The sequence below is a fragment of the Syngnathoides biaculeatus genome, chromosome 8 (genome assembly GCF_019802595.1).
Source record: "Syngnathoides biaculeatus isolate LvHL_M chromosome 8, ASM1980259v1, whole genome shotgun sequence".
NCBI classification, from domain to species: domain Eukaryota; kingdom Metazoa; phylum Chordata; class Actinopteri; order Syngnathiformes; family Syngnathidae; genus Syngnathoides; species Syngnathoides biaculeatus.
Window position 1 is genome coordinate 23,357,920 of NC_084647.1, and position 27,227 is coordinate 23,385,146.

The 27,227-nt window shown below is 39.3% G+C and overlaps 2 protein-coding genes and 1 long non-coding RNA gene across 8 annotated transcripts; 2 read left to right on the forward strand and 1 right to left on the reverse strand.

Moving 5' to 3' along the window:
- The first annotated feature begins 795 nt into the window (after window positions 1-795).
- p2ry13 (purinergic receptor P2Y13) lies at window positions 796-9,255 on the forward strand. Of its 5 annotated transcripts, XM_061826665.1 has the most exons (5): window positions 796-846; window positions 2,228-2,243; window positions 3,542-3,641; window positions 4,377-4,766; window positions 7,293-9,254. In XM_061826665.1, exons 1-5 carry the CDS (start codon window positions 801-803, stop codon window positions 7,758-7,760), a joined length of 1,020 nt encoding a protein of 339 aa, XP_061682649.1. In that variant the 5' UTR covers window positions 796-800; the 3' UTR covers window positions 7,761-9,254. The 5 variants fall into 5 exon arrangements, with proteins under 5 accessions (XP_061682649.1, XP_061682648.1, XP_061682650.1 ...); XM_061826664.1 differs by lacking the exon at window positions 2,228-2,243 and having other exon boundaries at window positions 802-846; window positions 3,450-3,641; XM_061826666.1 differs by lacking the exons at window positions 796-846; window positions 2,228-2,243 and adding an exon at window positions 1,636-1,682.
- On the reverse strand, window positions 1,692-12,207 carry LOC133504440 (uncharacterized). Its single transcript, XR_009795958.1, has 3 exons — window positions 12,069-12,207; window positions 6,930-6,980; window positions 1,692-1,984 (listed from the first exon to the last, which is right to left on the reverse strand). It is a non-coding gene; the product is annotated as an uncharacterized LOC133504440 (long non-coding RNA).
- mfsd1 (major facilitator superfamily domain containing 1) lies at window positions 12,097-26,460 on the forward strand. 2 transcript variants are annotated; one of them, XM_061826654.1, is made up of 17 exons: window positions 12,097-12,665; window positions 12,818-12,870; window positions 13,538-13,650; window positions 13,803-13,845; window positions 13,931-13,998; window positions 15,127-15,235; window positions 15,310-15,412; window positions 16,890-16,988; window positions 17,238-17,349; window positions 19,142-19,198; window positions 20,149-20,305; window positions 20,981-21,078; window positions 21,157-21,269; window positions 21,370-21,417; window positions 21,510-21,576; window positions 24,638-24,743; window positions 26,140-26,460. In XM_061826654.1, the coding sequence occupies exons 1-17, from the start codon at window positions 12,491-12,493 to the stop codon at window positions 26,197-26,199; spliced, it is 1,581 nt and encodes a 526-aa protein (XP_061682638.1). In that variant the 5' UTR covers window positions 12,097-12,490; the 3' UTR covers window positions 26,200-26,460. The 2 variants fall into 2 exon arrangements, with proteins under 2 accessions (XP_061682638.1, XP_061682639.1); XM_061826655.1 differs by lacking the exons at window positions 24,638-24,743; window positions 26,140-26,460 and adding an exon at window positions 23,762-24,545.
- The last annotated feature ends 767 nt before the right edge of the window (window positions 26,461-27,227 follow it).

Here is a 27,227-nt window from a genome sequence, read left to right on the forward strand (position 1 = left end):
TGAACCCTACAACAATTTGTTATAAATTTTGTGGTACATTTTTACAGTGTCTTGAAACACCAACATCAGCTTCAAACCCTCATTTGAAGCTTGAACTGAGACTTGAAAGGTTCATTTGAAACCCTCATACCGTCTTGTGACCCTGACAACGTCCCTAACCCAAACCCTAATTTGAAACCCCAAACTTGGTTTGAAACCCTAACTTATGCTTACAATGAGTTTGGATTCAAGGATGAACCCAAATGTGAATGCCTGGTGTAAAACCTTTCATCAAAATCCTACTTTACCTCCTTTTAGGCCTATTTTGCAAGCCTAACCCTCATGTAAAACACATCCTGGCACTAACATTGGAAACAAAACCCTAAATTGAAACTCAAATCCATGTTTTAAACCCCTTAGCATCAATCCCTAATTAGAAAACCTTCCCTTTGACTGTCAACATTTTCATTTATTTTGCCCGCTAACCTTTAAAAAAAAGCATCTTTATGGGCTTCTTTTTTTTTTTATTACAAAGTCATAAGTTTGTGGTGTGTGAGGGGAAAGAAAAGGAGCACATATGGCTTTCTGGGACTGATTAATTGTGACCATAACATTTTATTCAACACTGAAAGTGTTGACAGATGGCTAGACAATGCGGTAAACACATCACCTATAACAAGAGATGACTAATTTCTGTTTCATTTAAAGGAAATAGGATCTGATGGATTTTTTTCCAAAGTGTGCACATAAAATTCACAGCTAGGCCTTTGTGAAAACTCAAATTGGATCTTTTTATCAATGTATCAATTCTTTCAGGTGAGATGACGACGAAAGAAGAGGCAAAATTCTCCTCGCACCAAATCACTGGTATGATATTCTCACATCCTCAAATATGGGTGACCTTTATATTACAACATAATAAAAGGTATAAAGAATTTTTAATATCACAAAAAAATCTGATATAATTATAAAAAAGGTAAGGTTTAAGTGTTTCTCAAGCAGATGCCCCTGCCCTGAAGTCTTCTGGCACCTCCTCAAGGGGATGCACCCCTTCCAAGCCTGAATTGAAACTCTAAACTTTGCTCAAAACCATAACACATACTTAAAATCCCAACATGAAACCCTAACCTTTGTTTGAAACTCTAACGCAGGCTTGAAACCCTCAGTAGAAACCTTAACTTTGGCTTTGAACACTAACTTGAAACCCTGACCTGGTCTTGAAACGCTAAATTGAAACTCTTTGTTTTAAACCCTAACACACCGTTGAATCCCTGACCCTGGCTTGAGACCCTCTTTCCCAGGGGAGCTAATGAAGCATTTTTTGGGGGCTGCCACTTCTGCCCACTGGGTTCTACATAGTATAACAATTACAGTATTTAAAACAAAATGTAGGTTTTGCTTTGTTTTCCTCAAGCTCCTGCACCTGACACAAAGACAACCACTAGTTCAAGTACAAAAGCGCAGAGTTAATTAAACTATCGCCCGGGGACCGCTTTCCAACGGCAACATTTCTACTAGCCGCCCTTTTCCCATCTGCTGTCATTCCTGGTCCTGATCCAACCAGCAAAACCACACAGGAAATTACGCATGTCATGTTCTCTCACTGGGCTCATTTTATTTGTAGAAGGAAGCCAAAGGGAATTAAACTCGATCGAACAACACTAAGGCAGGATGCATAAAGGACTCGACATAAGACATAAATGGTATGTTGACACACATTTGATGAGCATTCTAACATCCTGAATATCATAATTTTGGTTTTTGACTACAATGTCTCATGATAAAAGAGAAGTAGGCTAGTCAATGGGGTGGGCAGGAGTGTGCGGCGGGTTCTTGGACGAGGGCCGCCGGGGAACGAGCCAGTGGTGTTTGTTCGTCGACTGGCACGCATGAGCGCCAACCACACGGTGAACAATTGGGACAGGAAGTCAGTGAGGAAAGTCTCTTTCACTCACAGGAAGCCTGGCAAAGTCGTCGGGTTCGGGGTCAGGGGCGGAGACAGAAGCTATAGAGAACACATGCAAACATACACGCAGTCTTCAGGAAAGAAGTACTTGAACCCTAGAACTCAAGTAACACCAATACATGTTCAATGGGTTTCCCTAGTTTGGCTAACTTCCTGTGGATAAGAGTGGAGTAAGCGGAATCAGATATTTCACTTCTTCCTTCTTTTGAAATATTGTTTCCCCCGGCACCCCATCATTCCTTATATGTTCTTCTTTTTCTCATACTCCACACTGTCACATAGTACCGGAGAGGACAAGGTAAGAAAGAATCATTTCAAAACTTCATTTTTAAAAAGGCTTCACTAGCATTTATGTGATGTCACAAAAGTAACTAACATTTTTTAAAGTACTGTACAATATTATGTGAGTAGCCATAACAGCAGGTGCTTGGCAGTTGGTCTATAAGCTGTTCCCAAAGAAGACACGTTAGAAATACCATGATGATGAAAAAGAACACCATAATTCAGTATAATATTAATTTTCTCAAATACTAATATATTCATTATTTCATTTACAATTATTCATTATGAATGAAAGTAATGCTTGTGTGAAACCTAGAAATTTGACATCTTAAACCTCATTTGAAACTCTAACAGCCTTGACACTAATAGGAAACACTTTTGTAAACCTGGGGTGAGGTGAATTGCAAATTTGGGGTTTTTCATCATCATCATGAATGTATTTCTATAGAACTGTGTCCATGTGCGATGAGTAGATATGCAAAGTTTTTTTTATTATTATTATTTTGTGAGTGGTAAGTGTACAGAATTACACTTGAGATTAATTTCTAAACTTTTTGGTACAGTTTTGTGACAGAAGCCGCACCTTTTTCTTCAGAAAAAAAATATTATGGCTGTAAGGTACTCCGAATTGTTGAGATTCTCTCTTTTTTTTTAATTATAATTTGTTTTTAATTCATGGTCTTGTATGGAGGTTATTTATTTGAAATTCTTGTTTTCAAAAACGTCATAGATGTATAATTTTGTTTTTAACATCTGATGAACAGTAGACGGTCGATTCCCCTTTCTTCCATATGATGAACTTCTTCCTCAAAATCAGGATGATGCCTGACTGGGGCAAACTAGAGCGAACTGGAATTCTGTTGCTTCCTGAGTTTTACAGCAGACAGATAAAATTGATGTGATTATCAGATTCTTGGAACTGCTAAGCGATAAAGGGAGGGCCTGAAAGTTTGGTGCTATAACAGTCTGTTATAATTATAGCCAACAGCCATGCACTTCATTAGGGTGCAGTAATTTGAATAGGTACAACATTGTAATTGCATATCTAAATAACAATGTCTAAAATTTGGTGCCGCTAGTCCCTACTCAGATTTTTTTTCTGAAGAGTGGCTAGACATTGTGTTTTTCTTATTGTTAGAATGCAAATGTATGCAGACCCTTTAAGTTCTAGGACTGCATATATTGAATTTCGTTTGTGGTCATAGCACCTTGTCATCCCCAGACACAAAAGATGAACAGCTCACTAGCCAATGTCTCCTTCAAGTGCGTCAGGGATTACAGCGTGACTTCAGTGGTGTTTCCCTCCCTGTACAGCGTCCTCTTTATAGTCGCCCTGGTGCTTAATTTTGGAGCAGCATGGATCTTCTTCAGCATTCCGAGCAAGTCAACATTCATGGTTTTTCTAAAGAATGTGGTGAGTGAATCTACATTATTGTTCATAACAATGCACTAAAATTCATTGTTCAGATACAGTCTGATTTTAAGGTTTGATTGACATTCAGTAGAGTAGGTAACAAAATGCAAAGCTGCTTCTCTTTAGTTGAAACTGGAACAAGATTAGAATGACCACAAAAATCGAACCTAACTATACATATATGAATAAACAAAAGGGTATTTCATAAACAAATCCATCCATACATTTTCTTAGCCGCTTATGCTCACGAGGGTCATGGGAGTACTGGAGTTAATCCCAGCTGTCGACACGCAGGAGGCGGGACACACCCTGAACCAGTTGCCTGCCAATCGCAGGACACATGGCGACAGACAACACTCACACTCACAATCACACGTAGGGGCAATTTAGAGTCTCCAATTAATGATGCCTGTTTTTGTGATGTGGGAGGAAACCGGAGTACCTGGAGAAAACCCACGCAAGCACGAGAACATGCAAAGTCCACACAGGCGGGTCCGGGACTGAACCCGGGACCTCAGGACTGTGAGGCCAATGCTTTCGAGCTGACCCACCGTGCCGCCTTCATAAACCAATACTTTTCAATAAAATAAGAATTTTTTTTTTAATGATATGGCACGAAATGCTAAACAGCTTAGGCAGCGTGGTGTAGAGATGGGGTTATTAGTGGATGGATGGGCATTATTCTACTTCCCACTTTTAAATCTAACCAAACCATATGATCTTTAAAACCCACAGGTGGTGGCTGATGTGTTAATGACGTTGACCATCCCCCTGAAAGCCCTAACAGACGCTGGTGTGGGCTCAGGTTCACTGCGGGCCTTCCACTGCCGTTACTCGGCTGTACTCTTCTACACCACCATGTACATCAGCATCATCCTGCTCGGCCTCATCAGCCTTGACCGCTACCTGAAGATAGTCCGGCCCTTCGGAAAGGGTGCCTTGCAGCGTGTCTGGGTCGGCAAGCTGCTGAGTGCCTCTGTGTGGATAGGCATGTTGTCTTTAGCGCTTCCCAATGTGATTCTAAGCAACCAGCCACCACGCTACTCTAACGGACGAGTCAAGTGCACCTCCATGAAGAGCCAGGCCGGCTTGTTCTGGCATGAAGGATTCATCTATTTCTGTGAGGTATCCATGAAAAAAATAATTCATCACACACTCTTGATTGTCTTAATTAGGAACAGTACAGTGTAGTTATATTACAGTATAGTTAAGTAACAAAAAATACAAACATAACACAAAAAGAATGTTGCCGTGTTTTTGTTCCGATTTCCAGAGCAAACACCTGAAAATGTTATGTTTTATAAGATTAGTGTATAAGATTGTCCTTAGGTCTGATATCTAAGAGTGGGTTCATCCGAGTTTTAATGTCTGAAAAAGGGTGGAGACGATAATTTTTAAATAATGACCATGGTCAGTATTTTGCCCTGCGACTGACTGGAGACTACTTCAGGGCGTAGTCCACCTTTCACACTAAGTCAGCTGGGATAGGCTCCAGTGCCCCACGACCCCAACCAGGATATAAAGATAGATGTTCAATATTTACAACCAGAATGCTCCATTTCATGTCTGTGGGGAACGCTGATTTCTGACAATGAGAATGGTGACACAGAACAGAAAGTATCCAATCAAAAAATAACCTAAAACTGACAAATGCGCAACCAACAACAACTGCAAACAAAAATGTCTTTCCCGTTGTCATTTTATGAAGAAAAGTGGGTTCCTCAGACAGCAAGAAGTATTTTACAAAGCTATTTTTTTTTTGTTTCGAGAACATCGCAATTTTAAGAGGCTCTTAGCTCCAGGAACACTCGTGAAACATTGGCATTTATCAGGAATTGTTTCTACTTCGGTTTTGAATGGGCAAGGACATATTGATAAACTGTATCAAATTGTTAAACTCACAAGCTTAATCAGTTAGTTAGCTTACTAGTTCATTAGTTTGCTACAAGGTCAATTAATTATCATGATAACTGGCAGGGAAGATCTGTTCGTACAGATCTAATCGAAAATGGATAAAGTAATTTATTTTCCCGTTTTACTGTATGAATCAAGACAGTATATCCATTTGCAACGTCTTATGTTCTCCTCCACGCCCTCGCAGTAAGCCTGCTACCAAACAGAGGACAGTGTATCAGTATTAAACTCACAGGCTTATAGTTAGTTGGTTCGTAATTTAGCTAGTCACCTTTCACATCAACTTTGGCTATGGATTGGGTCATGGGCTAAAGACTCTACACTATATTGTATACTCTATTATATTGAAGAGTATTTGCTCACCTGCCTGGACTCCAATACGAACTGACGTTTAATCCCAGTTTTAATCAATAGGGTTTAATATGACATTTGTCCTCCTTCTGCACTTATAACTGCATTAGTTAAGTTAAAGTTAAGTTATAACTTAAACTCTTCTGGGAAGGTTTCCCACAAGGAATATGTTTATCAGAATTAAGACTATTTTTTCTAGAAGTGCATCTATGAGGTTACACCCCAGTGTTGGACGTAAAGTTTCAGTTTCTGCTCAAATTCATCGAGGAATGTTCTAGGTGGTCATGAGGTCAGGATTGTCCAGCCCAGTAAAGTTCCACCACATCAAACTATCCATGTCTTTGTGAACTTTGATGTGTGTCCTGATGCACAATTATGTTGGAATAGGAAGGGCCCTGGCCCAAACTGTTCGCACAAAGTTGGAAATGTCCAAACTATTAGCCCCTGAGCTACAGTGAAATGATCTCTGAATGCTTCATCATAAGAGATTTTGGACAACAGTTTGGGGTTTATCCATTCCTGTTCCAACATTGAGTGCACGGATGTATAATCCAAGGTACATAAAAACATGGATGATTTAATTTGTTGTGGGTGAACATTGATGACCCTGCCTTCAACCCGATAAATTACCTTTAGTATTATTTCGAGTGGACTGTAAGCCAGGCTTTCTCGTCCAACATCTGTGCGGGACCTCACCTACAGTATGCTCCTGGAAGAATTGGTAAAAATTCCAATAAACTAACTTGACTCCCAAACTTTGTTGAAATCCTTCCCACAAGAGTTGAAGCTGTTACAGCTTCAAAACATCCAACATCATGGATTTAGAATAGGGATATTACATAATTTGTGAGTCAAGGCAAGTCAAGTGAGCAAATACTTTTGGCAATACACAATTTATGAATAAATAACATGGTAAACCTCACACACTTCTTTGGTTAGTTAGTTAGTTAGTTAGTTTAGTTAGTTAGTTAGTTAGTTAGTTAGTTAGTTAGTTAGTTAGTAGTTAGTTAGTTAGTTAGTTACCTGTTGTCGTCACTTTCCATGAGAATTATGTAGCTGGATGGGGGCATCTGCCTAAAAAAAATTTCAGACAGAAAGTCAGCTATAAATGTTCACATATTGTTTGGTTTGCATTTAACTGACTCAATTTCTTTTTTATGTCTGCTAACAATTTGGTCTTGATAGACGTCTTCTCAGTGCCATCCAGGCATTTACTTTTCATTTGTGCTGGTGTTGCAGTTAATCATGTGGTGGTTCAAATAGCTGATTAATAACTGCTCATTTCTCCAAGACTTCAGTTCCTACTATGACTCTGTTGAAGATAAATATACATAGAAAGAGGTATCTGTGTCGGTATGTCATGCTTTCCATTTCTTTGTGTTGCAGGTGATCTTCTGGGGAACGCTGGCCCTGATGGTGTTCTGCTACACGTTCATCAGCAAGAAGGTCTATGAGTCATACAAAGCCTCAAAGAGCAGCTCTCAGGCAGCCACCCGCCGAACCAAAGCAAAAGTCTTTGTTGTGGTCGCTGTCTTCTTCATCTGTTTCGCCCCCTACCACTTTGCACGAGTTCCTTACACTCTGACGCAGACTAGCAATGCCATCAGCCACTGTCGGACGAAGAACGCCCTTTTCGTCGCCAAGGAAGCCACACTTTGGCTGTCGGCCTCCAATGTGTGTCTGGACCCACTTATTTATGTGTTCCTGTGCAGTGTGTTCAGGAGGAGACTCAGAGCCACGCTCAGACGCAAGCCCCTGCCTAAGGGAGACTCCCCCACTGCCACATCCACGCAGCTGGAGATGTCGCAGATTGCAAATAACAACCGAGTTGTACAAGCTAGCCCACCAAAATAACACACTGGAGTGATCTAATTATAATATTTGATATTTGATTGATAATTAGATAGTGCTTGTAAAACGGTGAGAAACTTTAAAAACGATTGGTCAAATGTTAGAAATGTTGTCCAGTTCTGATAAGACTGCTACTATGGCAACATCAATGGCTAATATTACAGCTTCTGAGATGGCATTGCTTACAAGCTTTTAATTTAACTTATGCAATGTCTAAACCATGCCAGAAAACATGTCTTAAAGCAAGAGTTGATTTTTTTCCACTCAAGACTTGGAAGGAACCAAGGTGAATAGCCACCATTTTCTTTTTTCATAAACAAAGCTGACTAAACAGGACCAGAAGTGCAGTGTTGTTGGAGGCACACGTCAGCGTCTGATTGCTAACATATAAACAGAGTACAGTATATATTGTTGGGCTGTAGCAGTCACAAGCCTAGCCACCACAGCCATACTTCCATTGGGCAAAACATAGCAGGGACTGACAGTGCGAGCTGTGGCTTATTTGCATGAGATAGGGTAGCACTGTCATTTTTTCTTTGCTAAGACACCTCTAAACCTTTCTAGTTTGTGGGAGAATGGCAAACCACAGAGACAATACAGAAGCTTAAAGGAAACAATGTCACTGCAGCTGATCATGACATTGCAGCAATGACCGCACTGTTCCTGCCAAACAATGTCGTCAACTTCCTGATCTCTAACTTACTTAAACGTATACTTTTCCACTGTAAACTCAAATGCAAACATTTAGTTTGCACTTATGCACACGTGTACTGCTTGGACTAAAGTTGAGAAAAAATGTTTTTATATTTTAAATGTTTTTTTATGTTTCATTAAGGATATAATATTTTCTGTTGCATTTTAGCATGATTGCACAATACATGCTTGATTTACTCATTGAGGTGGATTAATTGATTGATTGATTGATTTTCACTAAACTGTACACAAACTCTGGAGATAGTTTGAGTAATGCCTGGAATCCAGTGGCTGTGACATACAACTGTACTGATAATTGGGCCAATTTTGAACATTTTTCCCTTTTTCCGATCAATGTTGTCAAAAGCCAGGTTTACAGATGCCTCTGAAATATTATGATTAGCACTTATCCACTGGTTTGGGGAGTGTCAAGAATGATTTTTTCTTTACTTGTAAATGTTAAACCTGTTCAGTATTTGCAGTGGCAAATTGTCTTGTGCATAGTCACCACGATTTTCAGGTTAGGGTTAGGGATTCTTATGTCAATTATCTCAACATATCCAATTTGAATAAAAATAAATAAATGTAATTAAGTTTTTTTTTAAGTAACCTGTGTTATTCTACATGTATTGAACATACAGTATATGTCATGTACTGTACCATAGTTCCTCACAAAAGACGTAAGTGGGGCACACAGTACACACAATCGTGTCAAATATGAGCATTTTCTCTGCCTTGTGATCGGCATGATCGTGGGATGTCTCTAAAAGACCAAGATCAGTAAAAATTAAACAGGACAATCTACTTTCATGCTATTGCTTTCAGTTGCACATTTGCAGGCGATGGAACAAAATTTTTTTGGAAAATGACTTTTCTGGTCGGCAGCACGGTGGATCAGCTGGTAAACCGTTGGCCTCACAGTTCTGAGGACCCGGTTTCAATCCCGGCGCCTGTGTGGAGTTTGCATGTTCTCCCCGTGCCTGCGTGGGACTTCTCCGGGCACTCCGGTTTCCTCCCACATCCCAAAATCATGCAATATTAATTGGACACTGTAAATTGCCCCTAGGTGTGATTGTGAGTGCGTCTGTTTGTCTCAATGTGCCTTGCGATTGGCTGGCAACCAGTTCAGGGTGTACCCCGCCTCCTGCCCGTTGACAGCTCGGATAGGCTCCAGCACTCCCCGCAACGCTCATGAGGATAAGTGGTGAAGAAAATGGTATGAAAATTACAGGTAACACAAAAATAGATTCATGTTTGTACACGGGGAAGCTGGGATAGGCTCCAGCACTCCCCGCGACCTTCGTGAGGATAAGCGGCAAGGATGGATGGATGGACTTTTCTGGTCAAAGTGAAGTTTGCGCAATATAGCCTACCAACATCCATGAAGAGGTGTCAGTACCCCAAAGAGTGCAAACAACCCAAACAAATTCTCTCCACGGAAACAGATACAAGTTATTCGAGTTTACCACTTGAATAAAACAGTAAATGTTATTAGAAACAGAATTACAGTGTAAAGTCACTGAGCTACAGACTGCACATACAGTATCACATGTTTCATTATGCTGAATCAAAGCCACAACAGAAGCAGTCAGCACTTAAGTATTGAAAGACGAACCACAGAAGGAAGTAGAATCGATAGATGTTCCCCCACCACCACCACCACCACCACCACTTCCTACTTGAACAATTTTCAGATTTATAAACTAGTTGTGGGTGGATTCATGTTACCTTTCTCCTGATTTACAATCTTGTCTGTGTGCAGATCTGATTAATGTAATAATGAATTATGAGCTTCTCCATCCCACCACGTATTGGCTTCACTGCAAAGGAAGATATTTGGTCAGAAAATTAACGAGCTATTCGCCGAAGCCGGAGCTGCAGTTAACTGGAGCCAGAAGAAAGGCCATTTGTCACCCGCCGATTACATCCTCTGACAGTCGCGGGAGTGAGTTATGAGAAATCCTAAATGACATTCATTGAAATTAAATCATCTCTGGATAAAATGTTGCTTGGCACCACATAGGTCAGGAAAGAGTCAAGACCGGTAAGCAACAGCTTAAAAGGCATTACCTTTTATGTTACTGTCTGCTTGCTCGTAGGTGTCACATGTCTCTACATGAATTGAGTCATCACGCCATGTATTCTAGATCTTTCATTTTTCAACTGGGCTCCCTGAAATGATGCAGTCTTATAATTCAAAAGTAGATACCAACAATATTAATAATGACTGGCACATCAATAAAACAACCAACCAATTATTTCTCCCTAACCTAGTTTCAAGCCAACTAAAAGCTCTGATATAGTTGATGTAATTAATAAATCATACATACCTGCATGTCCGCAGATGTTTAACGCTTGTGTGGTCTGTTGTAATGTAATTGTACAGGTGAGGCAAGGAAACTTCTTATTATTTTTTTCTCATCATCATTATTGCTATTATTATTATCTTAAATGAATATACTCACTGGGACTATAATTGGGTGACAAAACTTCTGACCATAACATGTAATTTCCCAGTCAAAAACCAGATCAAATAGATAATAATAGATAATAGTGTTATATATTATAGATTATTTGTGAACTCACTGTGGAGTCTGACCACTCTGCACAATCTGCACGTCTGTTGTTGACCAATACTAGCCTCTCCTACCTGATCTGCAGTACTTGCATGACTGAGGAGTATCTGGACTATCACCTAAAAAAAAAAATGCTCTCTGTCAATTGACTGTCTGCTGTCGTACTCAACATGTACAGTATGCCCTACTAGGGTGGCTCCAAATACTGGAGACAAATTCCTTGTGTGTTCTTAACATATTTGGCCAAAAAAGCAGATTCTGGTTCTAATTGTAGAATTTCTCTTTCATCTCTAAAAAAACATCCCGCATATGGTGTATTGCCACGGATCACATTATACATTGTACTCTCAATTTCAAGTTCCAGCTTCATCACTCAATCTGATACATTTCACCTTCAAGACATTCTTAGCTAATTGTTCATTTAATCCCTACTCCATTTCTCTTCCCATCCACACCAGGTCAAATAATTTGAACCCCATCCCTTAACTTTTAGCCTAATTACCTTCCCACCTGTTCTCCTGGAAACAATATATCAACCTTTCTCCTAAGAATCATGTCAACCAAGTCCAGACACTTCTTTCATGGTCCCAACATTTATAGTCTCCAGATTCAGTTCTAGGCTCTTTGCCTTTGTCTTCTCCTTCTAAGAAACTGCTTTCCACCCCTCATTTGTCTTCAATTCACAGTACCTGCATTCCCCTCGACTCCCTGTAGGTTAATGACACTGGTGTCAGATAGATAGCCTGGGCCGCGATTGATTCAGTACCAAATTCTTTGGATGAAATCTCAAATGAGTATTTTGTTCAGCCAAGTTTTAAGACAGACGCCCTCCCTCAGCATTTATCCAGACTTGGGACTGGTCTTTAGTTTACATTGGTTTGTGCCCCCCATAAGGCTGCAGTAAATTTTCAATTCAATTCCTTTTGTATTGCTGTAAAATCAACAGGCAGGGGGGGGGGGGTGTAGCTATGCCCCACCCTTACCATGCTGATCTGTTTTTCTTTTTCCTTTTTTTTTTTGCCGCACACATAAGGACACTTACGGTAAAAAAAAGGGGGCCACTTAGGGTAAAGGTGTGTGTGTGAGATGTGCAGGGTGTCACGTGCCCCCAAGCCTCCTCTCGGTTCCGCTACTTCTGCTTCCATGAAATGTGCTGACGACTTTGCCCCCTCCTAGTTTTGCGACGCCATAAACGTGCAGGAAAAAAAAAATAGCAGTCATAAACATGCGGCAAAATTTGTTTTAGCGTCGCCGTAAACATGCAGCTCAAAAGGGACATGTAGTCCCTACTTATATTCTTATAAGAACATCTGAACTCTCCTGTGACATTGGTTTCGAAACTTCCTGACTCCTGTCAGTCTCGTGCCGCCTGTCACAGTCACATGACTTGCATGTGGATGATCACGTGATATACCAGCTGCTTCTTCTCCACTTCCGTCAACTTTTCCTCCGCCAATCTCCAACATGGCGGACCTTGAGGAGGATCGGAGTCTGCTGCCAACGGAAGCCGGGGATGATGTCTCCCTGTCCGGCGGAGAGGCGAGCGGCCGTGCCGGTTCGGGGCTCCCAGCCATCTGCGACCCTGCTCACGTCTTACACCGGGTCGTCATCCTGGTTTTTATGTGTTTCCTCGGATTCGGTAAGAACAAAAGGCGCCGACGTGGAGTTTTGGGGTTACTTTATTTTTATTTTTTTATTGGTATACGTTAAAAAAAAAAAAAAAAAAACAACATTCAGCTTCTCCGAAGAACTCAAATGTTTAAACCGTGTGCTTGTGTTATTTTGTTCCAGGGAGCTATTTCTGTTATGACAACCCAGCTTCCCTTCAGACTCAAGTCCTCCAGGTAAATTATACTATATCATATTTTAGAGTAAAATGAGCAACACGAAATTAGCTGGGGCTTGGCATGCCTTAAAATAAAATCCTCAAAAAAAAAAAAAAACATATTTACGATGTTTCCCCTTAAATAAGCACTTGCTAATCTCATTATGTAAAACATTCTCTTTATTTCTTCCCCTTCTGGATTTTGCTATAGTTGTGTAGTGAACTTCCGCATAAATAACCAACATCTTTTGTATCAGAGTAATGTGTATACCATGTAGATTCATGTCGATGTTAGATTAATAGAGATGATGTTTTTTTTTTTTAATATGACATAAAAAATGAGACCATAATAAACAATTTAAAAACTCATCCACCATTAATGTGACCTATAACCTAAATGACAATTGAATTTCTAAAGTCTTTTCAAAAGGGGGAGTACAAAAAACACATGATTACATGATAATGTTTACACCAATTCTACATTTTGTAGTTATGAAATCCATTGAGTGGCACAGTTTATAGGTCACAATAATGGTGATAAAAGTTTTGAAATGTTAAATATCCAGAATCCATCACCTTGTGGCTTTATGAGTTTTATTCAAGGATGCAAAATTAAAGCAAAGGCCTGGTATTCATTCAAAGTTATGGTGTATAAAAATGACTTGGTGAATTTGTGTTTTGTGAAGGATTTGAACTTAAACACGGCCAAGTTCATGCAGCTTTATGCCTGGTACTCGTGGCCCAATGTCATCCTCTGTTTTTTTGGAGGATTCCTCATTGACCGAGTCTTTGGCATCAGGTAATATCAGCGTTTAATGTGTTGTTGTTTTCAGCTTTTATGACTACCAATTTTGTACAAATAAAAAAAAAAAACTCCCAGTGGAAGTACTGGTAGTTTTGATTGATAGACGATTGAGATTATTTCATGTCTTTTTCTTTTTTCTTATTTAGGCTGGGAACCATTATTTTTTCCCTGTTTGTTTGTGTTGGACAGGTAGGTTTTTACGAGTACCCTTCTTGTATTCTCAGACAAAAACTCTATGCATTGGATTTTGACCCCCTCCCCCCTTTCCTTGCAGGTCATATTTGCCACTGGAGCTTTGGTCTATCGTTTTTGGCTGATGGAAATGGGACGTTTTATATTTGGGTAAGGAAAGGATCTCTTTATAAAAGTAAATTCGTGTAGATCTCTCAATTGAAGAGTAATCAACAATCAATTTCACATCATAAGCAACAATCATTTTATCCACAAAGTGATATGCCCATCACCACTTTAGATGACATTTTACGTGACCTGTGAAAGCAAATCTGCTGCAACGTCCACCATTCTTGCCAAAATCGGTACCAAAATTTCAAATTGTGTTATGTAACAAATATCATTGAGGTATTGCAAGATTTTTTTGTTGCCTGACCAAACCCTTTTTATTTTTATTTTCTTTAACTTGACAGTTAACACAACTACTATCTGTCTGATTTCAAAACTATTTGTGTTGTATGGTTTGATAAGGGAGATTCTAAATTTATGGGTTTTGTGTAAAACACTATTAAAAGCGTAGAGATTTAGTTTGGCAAATTTTATTCGTACAGAGTTAAAGGTCAATATAGGCAATTGTTTTTCTTAAAAGACAATTGAGATTATTGGGAAAGTCCTTTTTTGCACATACCTTACTGCATTTTACTCAGTTAAGCTTGTGAGGTAAATCCAATTTTAAATAGTAATTTTATTCAAATGGTGGGGAAATTAAGCATCTATATCTCTATCTATTTTCTTTTGCCGCTTAACCTCACGAGGGTCATGGGAAATGCTGGAGCCTTTCCCAGCTGTCAATGGGCAGGAGGAGTGGTACACCCTGAACTGGTTGCCAGCCAATTGCAGGGCACATGGAGACAAACAGCCACACTCGCAATCACACCGAGGGGCAATTCAGTGTGTCAAATTCATGTTGTGCGGAACAGTGGGTAAGCTTGTAAAGTGTTGGCCTCACAGGTCTGAGGTCCCGGGTTCAATCCCGGACCAGCCTTGGGGAGTTTGCATGTGCTCCCCGTGCCTGCGTGAGTTTCCTCTGGGTACTTCGGTTTCCTCCCCAAAACATGCAACATTAATTGGACACTCTAAATTGGCCCTAGGTGCGATTGTGAGTGTGGGTGTTTGTCTCAATGTGCCCTGCAATTGTTCAATCCCAACAGTCTGTTTTATCCATTATCCTTTATTTCGTGGTCCGGTTTATGGAGTTCCCACTGTACTTAGTCTATATACACTGTTTGTTGTGGCTAGAATTGGAGGGGAGTCCCTGGCTGTGGCCCAGAATACGTATGCAGTCAACTGGTTTAAAGGGAAGGAACTCAATCTGGTGTTTGGTCTTCAACTGAGCATGGCTCGTTTGGTAAGGAAAACCTTCACCTCGTGTTCAGAAGCAACTCATTAATATATGAATGCAAACACTTCGGTGGTCTGCAGGGCAGCACGGTGAACATGAACATCATGGGCTGGGTGTACAGCAAAGTGTCTCTCCTGGTCGGCGCTCCTGGTCACATGACGCTAGGCTGGTCGCTCATGATAGGTAATGTAGCAAAGTGAAATGTGACAATCAGGCTTTTGGTTACATATTCTTCGAGTTACTTGAGCTTTTAGTCTAACAATCTCAGCTAAATATCACTGGAAGGAGAACTGAAAGTGTAAATGGCTGATTCGTGTGAATCACACCAGTCACAGCAAGTATCACTTCTACTTTTTTAAAATACTTCACTCATATGCTTCAGTTTTTAATAATGGATGTGATAAGGAAGTTAAAACTTTCTCAGCAACTTTCTCCATTCTGTTGGTTTACGTTTTCTTTTGGTAATCACTTGTGTTTTTTTTCCCCCCAAGGGTTCAAGGATTTACATTTTGCTCACAGTTATTTTCCAAACATTATTAAAGTCATCATAAATTATTAAAATGTAATTGTTTATAAGGGTTGATGGACAATTAGCACTTTTGTTTAGACAATTGTGTCCTCACCAAAACAAAGTACCACTACTTGATAGTGCTTGTAAATGTGATTAAAATGTTTTATTTAAATCAAATATTGTTCAAAAACAAACTTTTCTTGAAAATCATGTAAGTCTAACTCAAATATAACACATTAGAGCACTGATTATGGAGCCAAGGCACATATTTACAATTGAAAGATTTCACGACACACCACCAACAAAAATGTCACAGGTGTATACATTAATTACTGTATGTACTTCCTGTCATCCAGTAGAAGACCATTTATTTGTTCTGTCTGTCATTATGCCTCACTGGCATAAATAGATGAACAAAGATGCATGATTTTTGTGTAAATCATTTTTGGAGCAGTTATGTAAAATGTTATAATCTCCCATGGCACACCTGAAGAGCACTTACGGCACCCTAATGTACTCTGCCATACTGGTTGATAACATCCTTTTGGAGCAACAACTGTCATTTGTATGGTTTTTTTTTTTAATATTTTGTCACACATTTCACTCAAATGTACAATAGTCTGTAACAGGTCATTTTATTCCTCAACCCTGGCACAACAACTACAGTGATACATCATCACATCATTGCTTTCATACTCTTGATTCTGTTTTAAAAAGGTGTAGTGTTCCTTTCTTCTAAAATATATATTTGTTCTAAAAATGCCACAGTTATGAATTACAGCGAAGGAATCTATCTACCTGTCTGTCTGTCTGTCTGTGTGTGTAGGTATATATATCTCCATCCATTTTCTTAGCCGCTTATCCTCATAAGGGTCGTGGGACTGGTGGAGCTTATCCCAACTGTCAACGGGAAGGAGGCAGATGGATGGATATATAGCAGTTTAGTAATGAAATGCTGCCTCCATGAATGAAAATTGTACACTTTTACTGACTTTATGGTCCTCGCTTTTTAGCTGACATTCATGTTGTTTTTCAATATCGCACTTGTCACGCTAAATGAAACTCAGCTGTCATTGTATCTGTAAATCCTTTCCATCAGTATTTCCAACAATTACCATAAGTGAGTTTAATACTGTTTTCTATCCTCAGCTGCTGTAACCTGCATATTCTCTCTAATCTGCGCGCTGGTGCTGGCATTCCTTGACAAAAGAGCAGAGAAAATCCTTCAAAAGGAGCAGGGCAAAACAGGTAAAGGACCATAAATATGCCTTGTCCATTCAGCCTTTTGACCCCCGAATTTTAACAGCTTTACACTGGTAGTGTAAACCTAAAGCAAAGCAACTACTTGTACCAGTATTTTATTTTATTTTTTGCTGTCCAATAGGTACAATATTTCTTTGATTAATGTGCTATGTTAAGAAAAAAAACCCTGTTTTAACATAACTTTTTTTCCATTAGTTTCTGCTTCTATGCTTTCTTTTGTATCTTGACTGTCAGGCGAGGTAATTCAGCTGACTGATGTGAAAGACTTCCCCTTGCCCCTGTGGATGATCTTCATCATTTGCGTGAGCTACTATGTAGCCATCTTCCCCTTTATTGGACTGGGACAGTGAGTATTCCACAAGTGCCCCCTCAGTCAACCAGAAATCACTTTGAACGCTTTAATGTGTGTGTTCTTTTTGTGTGTGTTTATCTTCACTGAATTTACTGAAATTGTTCTAAAGTCATGTCAGCATTCCAATAGTCTCTGGTGCTACTACCGCAAAACTAGAAGTCCCTATTGCAAATAACCACACATTGGCGTGTGGTTTTCATCCCTTCCCCACGTCGTGATATTATAGCATGCTTATATGATTATCACTATTATAAGCGAGTAAACTTCTCATAGTGATTTAGTGCTGAAACAATGAATCAAATAAATCATTTGATTAAAGATAAAAAAGGTTGACACAAAATCTCTGCCTCGAAACTTTGGTGAGTTAATTTTTCTATACCGCCGAATATTATTTTGAGTTCACGGACCACTCTGTGTAGAAAATAGTGAGTTGCTGCGATAGAGGTGAGCAAGGAGGAAACAGTCCATAAAAGACCAGTTCAAATGTGCTCCCTGCAAAGCAGACCCGGCTGGCATAACAACACATTTATGTTTGCCGACACTAGCTAAAGTAATTATTCATTCATTCATTCATTCATTTTCAGTCATCATGGCGGTGGCAGGTGTGCTGAAACCTATCCCAGACAATCGTAGGGAATATATTGTATGAACAAAGAACACTCACATATGGACAATTGAGTGTCTTCAATGTTAATGTTTTTGGGATGTGGGAGAAACCCGATTACTCAGAGAAAACGGCAGAGGGATAACATACAAACGCCACAGAGGCGAGGCCGGATTTCAACTTGGGTCTTCAGAGCTGTGACCACCGTACCGCTAATTCAATATAGCCTCCCACCCAAAGTTAGATCGTACTTGCCCTGCAAGTGGTTAAAGGTAGATTTTCTTTCTCTTAAAGATCATATTGCCCAACTGTATTAGTGAGGTTAGAATACACAACTGTGTTTTTTTCATTTTTTTTTATTTCAGTCTTTACTTTTAATGAAATAATATTTATACTAAAAGTTTGTGTTTGTGCTCATATATCATTGTACTATTTTAATTAACAGGGAAAATCTATTGGTGTTTTTTTTTTTTTTTTTTTTAATAACATTTGTCATCTTTATCACATTGGGTTGCCAATGTCTTTTGTGTAGGACAGACCTTTTAAATGTTGAAGTATTTGTTAATCATTTCCACTCTTCTCTAGCTAAATGGAGAACTGCGAGTTTGTCTTTGGAAATGTTCAGCTAAATTTTGAACAAGAATGTTTTATGTCTCATTAGCGTCTTTATTAATTTTACAGATGCTATAATAATGCACATAATTCACAATAATTGTTTTTATGGGGAGCACTAAGCATCTTAGGTATCTGTGGAAAACACATTTATTGTCCTTGGGTGAATGAGGAACAGAATTCAACTCCTAATGAAGATGTCCTTATGTTTGAAGGGCAAGCTAGGAGTAAAATAGAGACCCTCATTAGATGAGCACATAGTCTGGGTCTGCAGTAAGTTTTAGTGGCAAAATGCAGCATTATTATCAAGGCATAGAGAGAGATGGAAGTGGGGTCAGAAATGCAAAGTGGTTTAGTTTTCAAAAAGCCCAAGTCAGTAGACAAATCACTTAATGTTGTCACAACCTGTAAGATGCTTGCAAATCACTTAGTAACAGACGTAGAATGTCCAATCCAGTGTGCTCCCAGAGTAACTAGTTGTATAGATATCACAATAAATTTTAGCCAAAATGATGGATGTCAGACTGAAAGTGCTGTGCAACACCGTCATCTTGTCTTTTTTATGTCAAGGGTCTTCTTCATTGAGAAGTTTGACTTTTCCCCTGCCGAAGCGAGAGCTGTCAACAGGTAATTTACATCAAATGGAAGTTGGGCTGAGAGGTGGGGGTGGGTATAATAACTGTAATAACTAAATTGACTTAAAAAGTAGATAGACGCATGCAAATGTATGGCATCTTATTTAAATACCGTGACAACACCGAAATGCCTGCTCATACAAACATTTTTTTTCCATTAATTGAAATTCGCCAACCTTTAAGACCTTTTCTGGACATCTTTATTGGGTTCATGACTCTTTACCTATGTACCAAATATTTAATATTGGTTTTAGTGCAGATTTTGGAACACAGTCTGAATCTGTTATCTGTTTTTATTTATTCAATGGTCTTCACCACGGAAGGGTAATTGTTCTCAAAAAGGATATACTAGCACTTGAATTATAATGCTCTATTTTATCATTACATCATTTTGTGGAAAATACTGTACATCAATCTAAAAAATTCGCTGTTGTTGCAGGTTGAAACAATATATTGAGACAGCAAGAGCAATAGATAACACAAATATGGTACAGATTGGACAGTTAAAAATCTGCAATACAGTCCGACCACAAAGCAACAACCATCATATAGTATATTGTTTTTTTATGTACTTGGTAGTGATAAAATGAAGTGACTCATTGCTCCAGGGTTGGGATTCTTTCTTTCCAGACATGTGCATCCTGGGCCTCACATAGTCTCAAATGTAAAATTATCTACGTACATTTTCACATTTTTCCCATAAACATTTAAAAAGCTATATTTCCTCAACACATATCATACTTTTTAAAAGATTATTCTTGTTCCACTTTTTGTCTCGTGTTTATCTTAAAATACATTCTAAAAAGAAATGATTCTGGATTATAAAGCATTATAGCACTGCATATTACGTGAAATTCTTGAGACTGCATTTTTAATCTACCCATAAAATGATTTATTTATTATAGTGTAACCCATCTTCATGCGTGCTTCTGTCTCCTTTAGCATTGTTTACATCATCTCCGCTCCGGCATCTCCTATTTTGGGCTTCGTAGTAGACAAGACTGGGAGGAACGTGATTTGGGTTATGTGCGCTGTGTGCACCACGCTCTGCTCTCACATGATGCTGGCCTTCACCTTCTGGAACCCATGGATTGGCATGGTAACCTGTAAAATTCTTTTTCCGATGCTACTGTTGTAATTGTGGCAATAAAGGACCTAAATAAAATTAGGATTAGGGAATTGTATTGCAATACTGTTTCAAGCTCTTGACTCCCCTATGTGTTTGTATGTATGATATATATGGTGGTATGTGGCTGACTGGTTAACACATTGTTTGAATTCTAAGAACATGGATTCCAATCCAGCCTCGCATGTGTGGAGTTTGCATGTTCTCCGCATGCCTGCGTAGGCTTTCTCTGGGTTCTCTGGTTTCCTCCCACATACCCAAAACATGTGTGATAGGTTAATTGAAGACTAAATTGTCTGTAAGTGTAAATGTCGGTGTGAATGGTTGTTTGTTTATATGTGGTCTGATACATTTGTTGAAAACTGTATGTAGTCAGAACTAGAGATTATAGTGTGTAACATGATTAACATGCTCTTTCTCGTGGCTGATTGGTGCACTGCAGCTGTAACTATGGCACCCATGAATGCACAACAGATTATTGAATGATAAATTAAGGAAATGCTGACATTATTTAGAATTTTAAAAATAAAAAAAAAAGATTGAAGTTTGTTAGACCGTGCAAAAAATGCATCAAGCAGAACCCACTTATTAGAAGTAATTTGGGTCATGCCTGTATAATATATTACTAAACATCATTATGTCTTCCAGTCACTGCTGGGTGTGTCCTACTCCCTACTGGCATGCGCTCTCTGGCCTATGGTGGCCTTTGTGGTACCTGAGCACCAACTGGGGACTGCCTATGGCTTGTATAAACCCTTCTACTTTATTCTCCTAATTAGCTGTTGCTTCCTTGGATTCATTGATCGTGATGTTCCTCCCTGTAGCATGCAGTCCATTCAGAATCTAGGACTTGCGCTCATTGCCATGGCAGCAGGAGCCATCCTTGACAACAAAGGATACTTGTTTCTGCAAGTCTTTTTTTGTTCCTGCATCTGCAGTAAGTCTCTTTCCTTTTTTCCACTCTGAAACTAATTAAAAAAAATATATATTGGCAGTTTTAGGCGATTTATCCAAATTGGTGGTAAATTGTCTTACAGTTTCATTGATGGGAGTGGTGATGCTGTACTTGGTGGATTTTTTAAGAGGTAAGAGAATATCTTATCTGTGCTGGTAAAGAGCACCTGTCTACCGCTGCGCTTTATTACTTCCCCCTCACCTGTTTTTCCTCTCTTTCTAGGAGGGGATTTGAACCGGTCAGCCGCAGCCAGAGCCAAACTCCTGAAGGAAGCCACTTCAGATGCCGAGTGAGTAGCTGCTGCTCTTCACCCGCTGTCGTTGCTGCTTTTCCACCCACTCACAGGCGTCTTAGAAATGTAATGAACAACCCACTCATCTAATCAAGTGGCTCATGCATATTTTGCGGCTCTTCTGAGAGCTACAGTGCAGATTTTACCCTGAGCTGAATCGACTATTTAGTCTACTAGCACAGCTACACTCACCAGCCACTTCATTAGGTACAGCACAGTGAGCTCTAATTGAAGAGCCTTTACAAAGATTAGTCACTTTTTAGATGGTTTGTTGTCGCTCTGATAAATGTAATAAAAATAACAGAATTGCATCTCAGTTAGGTATAGTGTAGATGTACACTACTGCACATTATAACCATATTAAAATGCTGTATTGTTTAAATATTGCTGTTAATGTCAACATATATAACAATATATATATATATATATATATATATATATATATATATATATATATATATATATATATATATATATCTTTCTAATTTTTTTTTCTTCCTGTCAGAGTGCGCTCCAACATTCCCGGGGTGTGGCATGCTGAGAAACATAACAACATAGTCTAACAACATTTTGAGTTTCAGAACCGTCCAGAGTATTGCAGACCATGCTAAGAGGGCTTCTCAAAATGTGCCCAAAGTTTAGAGCTTTACAACATGGTATTAATAACTCTAACCCTGCTTCTCAATAAAGTTTCTTCCATTTTAATATGAACTTAAAGACGTTGACACTTGGGGCTGACTTAAATACTATTCGCCACTTATTTCGTTGACGTCCAGTATAGCAGTGATAAGATGCTTCACCATGTTTGCTTTGGACTCTCTGTGCCATTATCTGTGAATCTGCAGATGTCAAAACCCCACTGAGCTTATATTCCTTCTGCATGTCTTTAATGTATTCAGAACCTAAACGATTTAGTAATTTCTATAGCAGGAGCAGAACTTTACTATCAAAGTTACCCACCTATACAATGTTGAGACTTTAGAATTGGAGTAGAAATACTAAATTCTTTAGTTGAGGTCAGAACCCGATCTGTAGCTTTCTGAATGAGCTGCAGCTGTTGAACGCTCTTTTGGGTGAGTCCAGTCAGAAGAATATTACAATTGTCAAGCCTGCCTGACATTAAACCTCAAATAGGCTTCTCCTCGTTTGCTTGTACATGCAAGCCTTCACTCAGAATCAGCTTTAATGGCCAGGTTTGTAACAACACACAAGGAATTTGTCTCTGGCAGTCAGTGCCGCCCTCGTATGACATTCCGAACAAACAAACAAGAACAACGAATAAGAGACATTCAATTAATAGGAACTATTTGTCACAAGCGTCACAGATGTGCAAGATGCAGTCTTCTTCATTCAGAGCAGTTAAGTGTGCATTAATGCCCCACATTATGTTAGGATTATACAGAGTGCCCTTACCTGTTCGCAGTTCCTGTTATAGATCAGTGCAATGACAATTGTGCAAAGGGAGCAGTTTAAAGTGACGAATCGTGCGATAGTCTACAGTATATTAATAATACTAATACTTATTGGACCAACAAAATGTGAGGATGTGTCCCAACAACAGTGCAAGGCTGATAAATAGGACGTTTGTTGATCAAAAGTTTAATTACTTAATTGCCAGAGGGGGGGAAAAAAAAAGTTTGAATGCCTGCTAGTTTTTACTTCCATTGATTGGTAGCGCTTACCCAATGGAAGGAGTTGGAAGAGCTGGTGGCGGATGTGGAGGGTCTGAGACCATCCTGCCCACTCTGGCCCTAGTTGGAGTGGTGTCCAAGTCTTCAAGGGTGGTTAGGGTGCTGGTGACAATCCATTCAGCAGTTTGGATTGTCCATTGCAGTCGGAGGACGTCGAAACGTTTTAGGTCGAGACCCTTTTAACCTGAGAACTCCCTGTATTGCACTCCGTTTTTGTGAGCCACACTTCAGGGATCTTGTTTTATGTGCCTCCCACATCTGAGACAGAAAAATTAGCAGGCACCCATAAAGTACGATCAGTCTGCGTATTCAGACTCATTGCTATGGCTTTCAATGAGACAGGACTCTAGAGTGGGTTTAAAGAAAGGCTGCACTCGTTAAAAAGTAGTACAACTATTGTATCAAAACTGTGGATCACATCTGTTTCTCTTTGTTGTCTTCTACTTTATGTCTGACTAATGCGCCTCCGTGCTGTAATTACTATTTTCCAGATGATGATGTTGATGGTGATGATGAGGGATGGCTCACGGTCCTGGGCGTACAGAGGGAGCAGGTCCCACCTTCCACCCCTCAGCTTTCAGTCTTGGGCCTTGGGGGCGGGATTGCGAGACTTGTGACTCTGCCCAGTGCTGTCATCTGTGGCACTTCCCCATCACAACTGACTGTCTGGACATGACATGTTTTATTTTTCCTTCTGTTGAAGAAGAAATTTCTATTTCCATTTTGAAGGTCTTTTTAGTGTTTGAAGGAAGAGGAGCCTCGCAACCCAAGACACCCAATACCTTTTCATATTGTGGAGAGTCATTTTCAAAGATGTATTTGAATGTTCTGCTTATCTTCTGTAGATATCATTGTGATAATTTCTGGAGACTCTCCAAGCAGAGGGACTTGATATTTTTAATCATTTGTACTGTGGAACATTAATGTTGACTGCTTTAAAAGGACATTGCTCTTTAAGTTTTAGTCACCATGTAATTGCTTTATCTACTCCTCACTGGCTTGGGGATTAATTACTACATTTTTTTTTTTATTTTTATAACCACTATGATATTCAACATTTTAAAGACATTTTATTAATGTGTCCTTTTGAGGACAATGTTTTTCATTAAGTTCAAGTTGCGGGCTGAAAAAAGTAATTGACTTTTTCGTATGAGAGTGATAGATGCACTACAGGCAAGTTGTACTGTCAAAAACGCTATAAACCACTTGAACAATCACTAGCTATTTTTGTCAAACCAAGTACCATTTTTAAATTAAACAAGTTTCTGAACACCACTCACAGATTTTAATTTCTATCTTACTTAAAGTCTGTGTGGTTATGTTTGTTTGTTGAGGTGCTAAAAGTGTGAACTTTGTTGTTGGTTCAGGAACAAGCGGCGGGCCAGTCATCTGACAGAGGGCGACCTGGCTAGACTGTCACCCATGTCGGCTTTTCGCTTGCGCAACCGCTACCTCTCGAAGCTGGGAGCACAGGTATCATGCACACAAATAATCACTTAATGGCGAGAGTGTAGTATCAGCCATTGCAGTTGCACCTATAAGGTGGACTGCAATGTTTTGCTCCCAATTTGTTTCAGATTTTTTTCTTTTTCTCCATTTCGGAAGCAATTTTAATTTAAATGATCTTGTATACAACTGACACCATCATTTCATCTTAATTAAGGCACATGCTTTGTCTTACCAATTTGACATTCCGAGCTGATAAAAGTATCAATGAAGAGCTCTGTGTCGTACTTCTAAAATTAAGTTAAAGTGGAATTACTCTCACACTGACACAGACTGAAAGAAGGGGAAAGGGCAATATGATGAAGAGATTTTAATTTCTGTGTAGTGCAGTGTGACAACTATGCCTTTGCCTGGGAGATCAGTTTTTAAGGAGTTGTGCACCTTACATTCTTTGATTTCAGTTGCTTATCGTACTGACTAGGTCAGAAAAATTTAGTTCCCGTTTCAACATGTATGATTTCCTGTTCAATGGTTATTATCAGGTTTGACCTTGTTCCCATCACTGCCAAAGCCAAAGAAAAAGCAAAACCAACTTGTAGTTAATCTTCAAAACGCGTAGGCATACTTTTTTACTTAAGAATCACATTTGAGTTTTAAATTGTGCAGTTATTCTGCCTTATTTTCTGACTGTTATTTCACACCTTTTTGATCTGGTTTTACATCGTATTGCATATTAATTGTCTAGCTTGTGAACAGATTGCTGCTTGTAGTTCTGAGAAGTCATTAACATTATCACTGTTTTTGCATGGATGAATATTATTATTAATAACTTTATTGAAGGTGTTTTGAGCAAATCTGCTATTTTGGAAGTGCGTATCAAACTGGTAGCTCTCAGTTTCTAAAAGTTCAGCAATGACAGCTGCTCTAGAGTTTGTAAAATCGGTTAAAAAAAACAAAAAGGGTGCTTTTCTTCAAAATAAGGACATTCTAAGACCACTCACTGTTAAATAGTAGTTTGTATGTTTGTTTATTTTCCTGATATTTTTTAAATTGTTATAATAACAATCAGCTTATGTTTTTATTAGATTAGATCTTTTTATATTACTATGTTTTTGTATTACTGTAGTCTTGATAATGTAAATCGGTGGATTAAAGAACAGACTGGGCCGTCTCTGACCCATGGGCCATATTTTGCCCACCCCTGCTTTAAATGCTTGCAGAGGTGAGCATTCATGTGCATCTTCAGAACCTTATTTGTTCTAGGGTTTGTCCGTAATTCATTAGGCCTATAATGTCCTACTTCAGAACTTGATGGTGAGCCAGGAGGATTGATTTTAATGCCCCGCTGATGTATTTGTTTATCTATCACCATCTCCTCGGCTCCAAATGAGGTCTTCTCATGCTCTTTCCCGTCTGCTCTCAGCTGCCAGGCCACTGCTCCAGCCATCTGTCATCGCTTGCCCACAGGAGCGTTCTGAAGTAATGCCCTTCATTCGGCTGTCTGCACACCTCTGGCACTTTAGCGATGTCACTCTAGACAAGTATGCAATGACAATAAGAAGAAGGAGAAAGGAAGAGCTTGTTTACCGCTTTCTGAACTTGTAGATATCACATATGTACCTTCACGTCACTTTCTACCTTCACATTGGTAATTGTTGTTGCGGATGTGTGGACAGGTATAGCCTCTGCCCTTGTTTGATTTCTATTTGTTTGCCTGTCATGCACCAGTCCCTTTTTTTTTCCATTAAACAAAAAAAAAAAAAAAAAAAATCAAACAGCCACTGCGTCCCCACAATACACATACTCCGAGGGAAATGTCAAACTAATGGGGACCGTCCAGATGCAACGACAGAGGGCACCAACTCCTTCAAATTTCAATGCTGGCATTTTTCTTCCGTTTATTTGATTTCACAGCCTTTCGGTGTGCACTTGGAACTACTCGACACATTTAACAACTTTACACTCCGTGCAATCGTTTTAGAGGTGCCTTAAATTACTTAAATTCAATGTGCTAAGTAGGATGAATCAGACCTGTTGAGTATAAATTATCTATCCATCCATTTTCTGAGCCGCTAGTTCTCATGATCGCGGGAGTGCTGCAGCCTGTCCCTGATATTATCGGGCAGGAGGGATCACAGAGGGCTCTACAGTCATGATACCCTTAGTATAATGCATTGGACACAAAAGCTCCATTTCCCTTTAAAGTTAAGACAATCATTAATTATTTCAATTTTCCTCTGTCCCATTGTGTTTCCCCACAAGGCCCAAAAGTTCATGCAGTGCAAATGAACATTTTCCAAGGTCCTGTAAGTGCACCCAAGTTTTTCGCAAAAGGATTGTAACACAGTACCAAGACCCCAAGGCAACCAAGATCGTCATCCCTTGTCTTCACTGTGAGAGTTAGTGCTGCTTAAGACCAAAATTAAACAATTACATCTCAATCAAGGAGGACCAAAGCATGTTGCCATGACAATCTTAAAGCTAAAAGTGGTGCATGCAATACCAAATTGG